The sequence below is a fragment of the Sprattus sprattus genome (assembly GCF_963457725.1).
Source record: "Sprattus sprattus genome assembly, chromosome: 3".
Taxonomy (NCBI): domain Eukaryota; kingdom Metazoa; phylum Chordata; class Actinopteri; order Clupeiformes; family Clupeidae; genus Sprattus; species Sprattus sprattus.
In genome coordinates, this window is record NC_137922.1 from 54,075,150 (window position 1) to 54,085,945 (window position 10,796).

At 42.2% G+C, this 10,796-nt stretch overlaps 1 protein-coding gene across 1 annotated transcript; it reads left to right on the top strand.

Annotated features, from left to right (window-relative positions):
• Positions 1-151: 151 nt before the first annotated feature.
• LOC308362847 (adhesion G-protein coupled receptor G7-like) lies at positions 152-7,623 on the top strand (the record flags this gene model as incomplete). The annotated part of the gene is made up of 15 exons (XM_080835575.1): positions 152-689; positions 932-1,036; positions 1,671-1,780; positions 1,885-2,037; positions 2,456-2,544; positions 2,861-2,997; positions 3,508-3,618; positions 3,718-3,890; positions 4,167-4,319; positions 4,533-4,645; positions 5,131-5,465; positions 5,935-6,016; positions 6,561-6,719; positions 7,053-7,212; positions 7,411-7,623. The coding sequence occupies 15 exons, from the start codon at positions 152-154 to the stop codon at positions 7,621-7,623; spliced, it is 2,631 nt and encodes an 876-aa protein (XP_080691701.1).
• Between the last annotated feature and the right edge of the window lie 3,173 nt (positions 7,624-10,796).

Here is a 10,796-nt window from a genome sequence, read left to right on the forward strand (position 1 = left end):
TACAGCTCTCTCTACTCCTGCCACAACATCAAGTACTGCAGTTACTCCTGAAGCTACTGACTCCGGCACTACAACTTCTACATCAACTACTCCCAATACCTCTCTACTTCCCTCCACCCTTGCCACAACCCCTCCATCAAGTACACTTACTATGACTACAGCTCTTTCTACTCCTGCCACAACATCAAGTGCTACAGTTACTCCTGAAGCTGTCTCTTATACTACAACTTCTCCATCAACTACTCCCGATACCTCTCTACTTCCCTCCACCCTTGCCACAACCCCTCCATCAAGTACGCTAACTATGACTACAGCTCTCTCTACTCCTGCCACAACATCAAGTGCTGCAGTTACTCCTGAAGCTACTGACTCCGGCACTACAACTTCTACATCAACTACTCCCAATACCTCTCTACTTCCCTCCACCCTTGCCACAACCCCTCCATCAAGTACGCTAACTATGACTACAGCTCTCTTTACTCCTGCCACAACATCAAGTACTGAAGTAACTACTGAAGCTACTGTTTCTTATACTACAACTCCTCCATCAACTTCTCCCAATACCACTCTACTTCCCCCTACCATTACCACAACCCCTCAAGTCCCACTAAAATGCTTCAACGGTAGCATGGTGCAAGATGGAGTCTGCATCTGTCCAGATGAATGGAGTGGTGACACCTGCTCTATTGGTGGGAATCATTTCCTGATCATTCCTTTGCATAATGTGGGAGATGGCAGTATACTTTACACTTTGACTGGCTGATTTTGGATTTACAATTAGATCCCATATGTAATGTTCAGTTGAGGTTTAAGATTATTATAGACATGTTCAATGTCATTGTCATATAGTATTGAACTGTACTGAATCTGCATAGTACGTTCAGATTATTGCTATGTTCCTAAACTAGTGTCTTTATTATCTTTATTTTAGCTAACTTCTGTATTAAGACTCATCTGGAAGATTTCGAGTTCCCACAAACTGTAGTTGGCTGGTTTGCGTACTCTTCAGAGATGTGTCTACCTGGTACAACCAACTGTGCGTAAACCTCTTGACAAGGATTGGTAACATTTTTTAATAATTCATTAATTAAGCCCTTTGTCAGGTTTTTAATGGCACACACAACACCCTGGAACAAACACGTGCATATATAGAGGCGACACAGAACACACACACACACACACAGACAAGCAGGCCTGAGGTTGCGCTGAATTTATTTTCTGCATTTTCCCATCCTGGACTGTCCTTCCTCAAGGACCCTCCAGGAGCAGTGGGCAGCTTGTAACGCCCGGGGATCAGGTGAAGTGAACTGTCCATCTTTGGTCAGGGATGGACATGTGTTCTGTTATATTGCATGTTTTTTCTGTTGGGGTTCTTAGTGGAGGAAACCCCTTGTGAACACGGGGAGAACATGCAAACTCCACACAGAAAGGCCCGGGAAGGCCCGGGAGATAGCCCACCTGAGCACTGAAGGTCTGGGGAGGACCTGCCCCCCAGAGCCAACAGCGCCCCATGCGGGAATCAAACCCATGACCTTCTTGCTGTGAGGCGCCAGTGCAAGCAGTGCAAGCAGTGGAAGCACCTGAGCCACTATGCCACACAACATGTTTAGTAATTTAATGCCTTTTTGACCAATCAAACATATTACCTCCTCTCCCTCCACTTCATATAGCTGGTATTTCCAGAGCCTCAGCCAGATGCACGTACAACAATGGAAACCCAAAATTTGACTCCATTGAAAAAATTGAATGTGAATTAACCCTTGAGAATATTCAAGCGAATGTAAGTAACTGAGGTAATGGTTAGTTAGAAGATCTACAACCATTCTATTTGTGTGTTTTCCTCCAAATCTATGTATTTTATTCCTTTCCATGTCCTCCGATCAGGTCACGGTTTCACTTGGGGCAGTGGAAGCACAGCAGCTAGCAAGCAGTACACAGCTCCTTACTTCCAGACCAGAGCAGCTGACTACCTCAAACATCACTTCAGCAGCACAGATAGTAAATACCATCCTGTCCAACAGCATCAACATTACAGAGGTAATGGTCATGTAGGTCATGTAACATGGTAGCTTACACAATTTTACAAACCCAAAAATTGGCTTTCGTTGTAATTTTCACTAATTTTACCCTTTGTGGTGGTTCAATAATGGAATTACTGTTTGCCATACCTAGCAGACTGGCCTACACAGTCTTAACATCCTTCGCACGGTATAACCATATCCAGTTGAGTGAAATTGTGCCGAAACTGGCAAGCAGATGCCACAAGTATTAAAATATCAGCAGAATAACTTCAGCAACTTCAGCAACTTCAGCTTGGTCAGGTGTATGTTTGATGTAACAAGTGCTCTATCACAAAAATCCTCCACAGTGTTCCTGTTTGGAGCAAGTTTCAGTGTGACAGAAAAGGGTAGCATCCTTACAAAGGTGTTCTTAACAGCATTGTATCTCTTTACAGAGGATAGCTGTGGCTGCTGTGACAACAATTAGTCAGCTACTGACTGCTGATCCTCAACAATTCCCTAAGGAAAGCAATGCCACCTTAAGGTAAGATACTAAGACCTGTGTGTGTGTGTGTGTGTGTGTGTGTGTGTGTGTGTGTGTGTGTGTGTGTGTGTGTGTGTGTGTGTGTGTGTGAGTGTGAGTGTGAGTGTGAGTGTGAGTGTGAGTGTGAGTGTGAGTGTGAGTGTGAGTGTGAGTGTCTGTGTCTGTGTCTGTGTCTGTGTGTGTGTGTGTGTGTGTGTGTGTGTGTGTGTGTTTGTGTGAGCGAGTGTGAGGGTGTGTACGTCTGCCCATGATGATATAATATATAAATTGTGTACCTGTGTGTGTACATGTGGGTGTTAACCTCCATTTTCCCCAGTCTAACAGGAACCTTGGAAAGGTTTTCAGTAAGTCAGAGTCATAATGCATCCTTGGTGGTTCAGCCCAGACTGGTGGTTCAGTCTACTCAGGTGCGAAGTGACCAGACAGGAGGCATCCAATTCAGTGCACTCTCTGGTGAGTTATATTTATATATATTATAACCCAAGTCAGACCTTTCCTTTAGCCTGCCCACATGTCCATTGAAGGGATAATACTAAGAGACATTTTTGACATTATTTACTGTGGCAAACTGCTGTAACATACATGCTTCAGTGTATTTTGAGGTTGGGAACTTGGGAACATAGTTAAAAACACAGTAATATGAAAGCGTGCTAGCTAGGCCTCAGGAATATATGCATTGCCTTCATTGTAAGGTCTTGAATGTACCAGCCCCAAATCTGTATAAGAGATGAAGGGAGTTATTTTACACTATCTCATATCTGTCTCAATTGCTGCTTTATGCTGTGACTTGACAAATCCCTTTGTTCAGTTGAAATTGTTAATGCATATAAAACATTACAGAACAAATAAGTCCATGAATATGATGACTTGGTTGGTTTTTGCTTTGGGGTCTTTAGCGCTTGCTCCTCAAATGGGGTGGCCTTTCTCAGTATTGATCCCATTCTCCCCACCCTTCAACAATAGGCACATCAAATAACTTTACAACCAACAGAATCCAACTGAAAAGGAATGTCAAAGAAATTGAAGATACAAATATTCCATCTGATGTCCAGATTTTCATCAGACTTCCCCCAGGTATGTGCTGATGATTTTCATGTTGGGTGATAGTATCTGCATAGTCTGGTCAGTGTCTTCTGTACTGTACTGCAATTTCTCTCTCTCCTTCTCTGTCAGCTTCTTTGCCAGAGCGGAGTCAAAGTGTTAGTGTTGGTTTTGTGCTCTATGAGAACGACCTCCTCTTCAGGTCAAAAGCCTTCAATACCTCACTTGGTACTAGGAGGATGGTGATCTCTGGAAGTCTAGGAAATGTCAAAGCCGAACAAGTTAACTTACGGTTCATGCCCATGGTAAGGAGAAGTTACCTCTTTGTGGTCTCTTAAAGAGTAAGGATGAGGCCAAGCGTCATGAGGAGCGAAACCCACATTTTGAATATGTTCTGAAGTCACTGCTAAATAACTTAACAATAACTACATTTTTGATAGTTCCCAGTCACGCACTGGTGGCCTGAAAAATTGGATGTTTTCCAATCTAGCTTAAACCTTCGGGGAAACATGAGTGAGTGCATCTGTTTTTGTTTACTTTTCTGGACTAAAATGGTCAAATGCATGGTTTGTTTACCCTAGAATGTGTCTAACAAAGTCCTGCACGACTTTGCCTGTGTGTTCTGGGACTACAGCCTGAATGACTGGAGCACCAAGGGCTGCTCCAAAGTGAGACTCTCAACTGGGAGTCTCCAGTGTCGCTGTAACCACACTACTAACTTCGCTGTGCTGATGGTTAGTACTGCAATTGAGTTCAGTTTGATCACTTACTTCACTCTAAACCTTTGAAAAACGACCTGAACTTCCTCTGGGTTTGTGTTTTTTAAATTTTTTCACATTTCAAGTGCAAGATTATATATTGTGTCCACAAATATATGTTAAGATAAGTCTTATTCATCCGTGTGCTACTGTGAGTTATAAGAGAGCTTATTCATATCTGTATTTCAGTCTTTTAGGGCAGATGTGAGGTATGCTGAGGCACTGAGTTTGATCAGCATCGTGGGGTGCTCCTTATCTATCGCAGGACTGATAATAACTATCATTTTCCAAATTATCACCAGGTAGGTGCTTACAGAAGCTTGCTATTAAGACTTTTGTTATTAGATTTCAACCAATAGTTACACGTGTTTATGGATGTGGACGTGGATCAAGTCCTGTCTATCAGTAGAGATCTTGGAAATTTGTTTGCTATTTAAAGCAGCCATACTTGATTAAACAGAAAACATTGCGCCAAGCCTTTTGAGTGCACAACACGCCCATTAACATTAACAAATGATGCCACACCCCTGAACATTTTCAGTCTCCCTCGTCCAATGCAATGTGTTGATATTGAGAAGGTAGTGCCATCTACTGGAAAAAAGTTGAAATGGCATCCCAATTTCATTTAGATTATTTTGGAAAAGAAACTAATTTGGTGTACAGAAGTCATAACAACAGCTTAGAACATAAGAAAGATCTGCTGCTATATACGTATACTGATTTGATGACACACTTTGTCTTTCTAGTTTCATTGTCTTGAAGAAACAATGTTTTTTGTTATTTGCAGAAAGTCCAGAAAGAGTGCCCCCACAGTCCTCCTGGTCAGCATTTGTGTGTGTATGACCATCTTTTACTTACTCTTCCTGTTTGGAATCAAAAACCCCAATGCCAGTTTAAACCGGGACATCAAAGCGTCAGAGGAGAACACCATCCCGTCCTCTGACCTCTACCAGGAGCCTGACAAAGGGCCCTGCACTGCACTCACTGCCCTGATGCAGTACTTCCTGTTAGCCACCTTCACCTGGAACACCCTCTACGCTGTGCACATATTCCTACTCATTAGAAAAACCCTCTCAGGCCCACCGAGAGGATTCCTGGCAGTGTCCATAGCTATAGGCTGGGGTTAGTTACAGCCTAAGATCTCTCCATAAATCCATACAATGGAAATTACACAGACTGTGAAAAAGTTCACAGATAACTTGTCATAATTGCACATCTAACAAAGAAACAGGAGCAACAGAGAGCAGTAGTCTTGTAGGGAGTGTACCAGGTACAATTGTGCTTCAATTGGTGGCTTGGTATTTGTGACCGTGGTACAGAGATGCTGAGTTGAGAGTAAGTGGACTTTCCCCACAACAAAGTTTATGTGCTTGGGTATATGGAGGGAGGAGTTCAAAGAAGAACTTATGTTGTTAATGCAACTAAAACCTTCAACCTACTACATAAAACAGCGAACACTATGCCAATCCATTTATGTGCATTAAATAACTCATTACTCACTAGACCTGGTCGTTTCTATTAGCACGTCCAGGTCTATCTGTATAATATGAGATAGAATGCCACAGGTGTCATCTTCTTCTCTCCCTCACAGGATTCCCTGCTGTTGTGGTTGCAATCACACTGGGAGTGTCTTACAGAGTGGATGATCCTTTGGGCTACCGACGAGAAGACTTGTGAGTAGTAACAGCCAATGCCGTCATAAATGAAAATGTTTAAATAAATAATCGAAACTGATTGAAGTTCAGACAGGAAACTCTCAGAATTAGTAAATAAGATTTTATTAATGTAAGTACAAGGTAGTATGTTTGGTCATGGCGCCCTAGATCTGCTCAAGCTGCTGCTGCAAGATAAAGCTGCAAAACTGCAACTGCTGCTTAAATACAATTTACACTGTAAATTGCTGCCACAATAAATAAGACAAGCAGGAATTACGAAAATCCCCCTTTAACTATAAGCAGATCTAGACAGGTGGAGCTGGGGAGGAGGAGGGAGCAAATAAGCGGCGTCATACTCAAGAGCTGAGTGAATCTGGCCTGGAGACCGGAGGATTTAAACTAGCGCGGGCGTATGGGAGCAAAGGTGATTGGATAGGTTGCGTTGTCACTAATTAGGGGCGTCCCTCCCGTTTCCTGTATGAACTTGGTCATTTAATCAATGATGTTATTTTGGTGAACTGAGCTTGTCAGCCATAATGTACAGATGTTACTAATGTTTCAGCTGTTGGCTTGCGGCTCTGAACTCAGATGGGGAGTTTGACTTCGGAAAGCCACTTTTTGGGGGCTTTTTACTTCCAGTAGCTATTCTGCTGCTTTTGAATACTGCAGTGTTAATATACTTTGGAATTTCTACATGCAAGAAGGATCCCCTGTTAAGCAGGTAACTTGTTTACATTTCGTACAAATCGTCAGGTGTGTTTATGGAATACTAACTGGTATCTCACTTAGTCAGTTTCTCAGTCAGTTTTTATGATGTGTCTATAATAAACTAATTAACACACCAGGTTAACTGTTCATGAGATAGACAAAAAAAACTTTGTACAGATGTACCACAGAACTCATTTACTTACCAAGACTTATGATTTCCAGCCCCCATGCATACTCCCAACACAACCACAGTATTTTCACAACACATACTGTATTAGTCGAAAGAGAGGTTTATAGAAGTACAAACAATTGCATGTCTGGCTGTTCTCTTATTTGTTCTTTGCAGCACAAGCAGCACCTCACTGAAGAAGTTGTTCATGAGCAGCTTCTCTCTGGGGGCTCTCCTCGGCCTTACGTGGGTTCTGGGCTACCTGGTAATCTCTACCAGCGACCCCACACTGAGCAACATCTTCAGCATATTATTCTGTGTGTGCAACACCACCCAGGTCAGTAAAGATAGATGTATACACTAATAAACTCTAACCAATTTCTTCATAGCCCAAACAGACACTTGATTGAAACTATGATGTATGTTCAGACAGTTTTTAAAGGCAATATGTGGGTAACTGTAATCTGTCTTGCTCTATCACACCCTTTATCTGTCTATCTGTCGGTCTGTCTGTCCATACGCTGTGCCTACGCAGGGCTTACAGATCTTCATTTTGTTTACGGTGAGGACCGCCCACTTCAGGAAGATGTTCCTGTCCATCACACATTCAGTATCACCGTCTGAGATTGGTCTCCAAAGACAGAAGTACGTCCTGCAGGACCTCAAGAAACACTCACATGAGTTGTCAAGAAATGCAGACGCAGAACAGTCTGCCGGAACTTTCTCACAGACCATTTCATACATTTAGTCTTTGCGCAACTGTGAAGAGAGTAAAAGACTTTGTGCGCCACCACCAGATGGCATCTCACTCATCATTAAACTCCTCATGATGCATACTGCCTCCATAATCATCAGCCTTCCCACTCCCAGCCAGTCAGACATAAATGACAGGAACCCCATGTCTGGCGCAAATAATAGCAAATGACTGATCATCCCCGGGATTCAAATTACGCTGAAGCCTGGGATAGCCCTTAGTTCTGTTCGGGGGGGGGGGGGATTCTGATCTTGTATTCTTTAATCAGCCGCACTGCAGGGGGCGCTGTTTCAGCTCACCAGCTACTCTCTGGTGGTTGACATGAATCGTCTGCTGAATCACCAACCTTTAGACGCTAAAGTATTAATAACAGAGAGAGGTAGAAAAAAAAAAAAGCAAAGTGAATTATGACCATGGCAACCAATTAGGTAGTAATAGTAAGCACACCTGGACTTGTAATTCATTTTTTGTATTTTAAATTGTTATGCCGCCCGGACATTTCAGGCAGATCCCTTCATCAGCTGGCACATGGTTTCCTTTAGGTTCAGCACTTATAGTGATGGTACCCTTTCTATGAATTTGGGTGGGTTTTCTTACTTTTTGTTAGCCTGGTGACACCAGCCTACGTATTTCCGCCTGAATTGATTTCAAGCTCATACTCAGTCTGGCCCAACCCCGTTGACAATCGTCTCCAGGACTCAAAATCCTGTAGGACCAATCAGCGAACAGTTCAGAGCTGTGACGCAAAACTCGCCTTGGAGGAAAAGACACGAAAAGCTATCGGAAAAGTTGTCTCAACTCTCGAGAACATCAGAAAATTAAAAGGAGATCAAGAGTATTTTCTTGTAAGTTTTATGATTGGAAAGGACGTCGTAGCTCTTCTCCCAACTGGTTTTGGGAAGAGTTTAATCTACCGAATGCTTACTAAACGTTGCTGATTGGTTAAGGGAACTCCAATGATTTTAAACCTCAAGCTAAGCACCCGCTCATCTCGGAAACGAAAATGCATAGCGTTTTGCCAGACTGAAAGACGGAATGAAATGGAGTCACAGGCTGGTAATGGCCAGGCTAACTTTTTGTGGTAATGAGTGCCATTTTTTGGTCAAAAGATGTGGCTGACAGTGATGTCTATGGCATATTGCTGTGTATTCATGCTACCTGTGTGTCCTTACTGTGTGTGGCAGAGGTGCGTCTATGTTGTGGCAGTGTTCATGGCAGTGTATGCCTAGGCTGTATTGCTGTGCATAGTTGTTGCCTGTGTAAAAGTTAGTTACAGTACGCCCCCCTGGGAAGTGCAGGGTAATTTGAACACTGATAATCCTCTTAATCCTCTCTTCACACTGCTACCGTCTGGTCCCAGATGCAGCAATTTAAGATGGAAATGTTTTGTCCCCTCTGCCAGTACCGCACTCAACAAACCAATTTCTAGCACTAATGTACAGACCCCGAATCACTTGTACTCATGTACTAGGGTATGGGGTAGGGAATTAATATACTGAATGTTCATATGTTTGTGACGTGCATGTCTTATGTGTCAGACTTATGTGTTGGTCTATCTCTTATAAGCAGATAGCGACTACTTTGGAAAAGTTTTAAGAATGCAGAAGAAACGGGTAATGCTTTTGAGTTGTTTATTTTTGTGTCCATATCCATCACTTTGAACATTAAGACAGAACAGTACAGAACAGAAAGCATTATGTATCAGAATGCATAATGAAGCCTCTTTTAACTCTTGATAACGGCACTGATGAAATGCTGCCTTTAGATAGGGGCCTACTAGGTTTAAGTGGTACTGCTACCAAAAATGTTGCTGTATTAAAGGTTCCCAAGAGCACTGTGGCACAATTGGGATTTGTGATTCTTTGATGAGGGGAAACATGATTTTTTATTTTTTTTTTTTAAGTCTGCAACATAACAAAATGTAAAAAAGGATGGATTTTATAAAATACAATACAAATGTCAGAACCTGAGAATCACATCTCTTCTTCTCTTTCTGACTGCAGAGTCTTATTAAACCCACCAAACCTACTTGAGTATAATCAGCTCAGTGATGGAATTATGGCATAAAATACATTCAGTACGATACAGTAATTAGAACAGGACAAGGCTAACTACCGCCAAATAGCAAAGTCCACAAGCTGAAGTTGTCTTATTCCTTAAGGTACGTAAAGATGTGTTAAAGGTAGGGATGGCTTGACAGTCTTGAGCACGATGTTGTCTCAAAGGAGGACTCAGGAGATGTAGATGTTAGAAAATGTGAGCATTGCATCACCTTAACATAGTCGAGTACAACAGACTTTATTAATATTTCCGGAGCATTTAAAATCAATACACCCGTATTAACAATACATTAAGAGTAGTACACTCTCAGTTATATGATCGCTTGGATATTACTGTCACAACTTAAAAATAAAAGGCGATTTTCAGGGATTAGTCTACACAGTTTTATTAAGTCCACCGAAAGCTTTAACAAGTTTGTCCACTAAACATCGCATTGTCCCACCTGCAAAGCAGTTTCATTAAACTTCCCTTCCTCACGATATCCAGTTTTTCTTGAAAGTTCCGTCTTGAAAATGGCGTTGTAATTGTATCAAAAACTGGAATTATCAAGTTGGTGTAAACTAGTTTATTTGAGTTGGTTAATGTAATTATATTTAGTCTTACCAATTGAAACAACTAGCATATAACGATGTACGTCGTTATCGCATTAGCCAGCTAAACTAAGCACTGAAGCACTGCACCGGTCTGCCTCAGTATCCAATCAAAGGACGTTTACGTGTCACGTTCAACGCGAGGTAAGGAAAGAAATCTTCCGGGCCTTCTAGAACATAGACATGTATAGATAGACACCGCCTCCACTGCTTCAGCCCGTTGCCTCGGGGAAACGCGTCGCCGCCATTTTGGGAAAGGAGCTCTCTGCCGTCAGAGGTCTGTCAGGCGTGTCAAACAAGCGCAAGTTGCCAGGAGCTGCGGTTTATCTGGATAAAAATCACGATAACCTTTTACATTTCGCAACCAATTTCATGGAGTATTCAAGGGTTTATGCTCTACGTGAAGTGTGTGAAAAAGATTTGCCTCTACGTTACTTTGAATCTCGCTAGTTAAATCGCCAGTCACACATGGGTCTATAATAAACGCTAACTTTTCTTGCAAAGCTCGTGCATTTT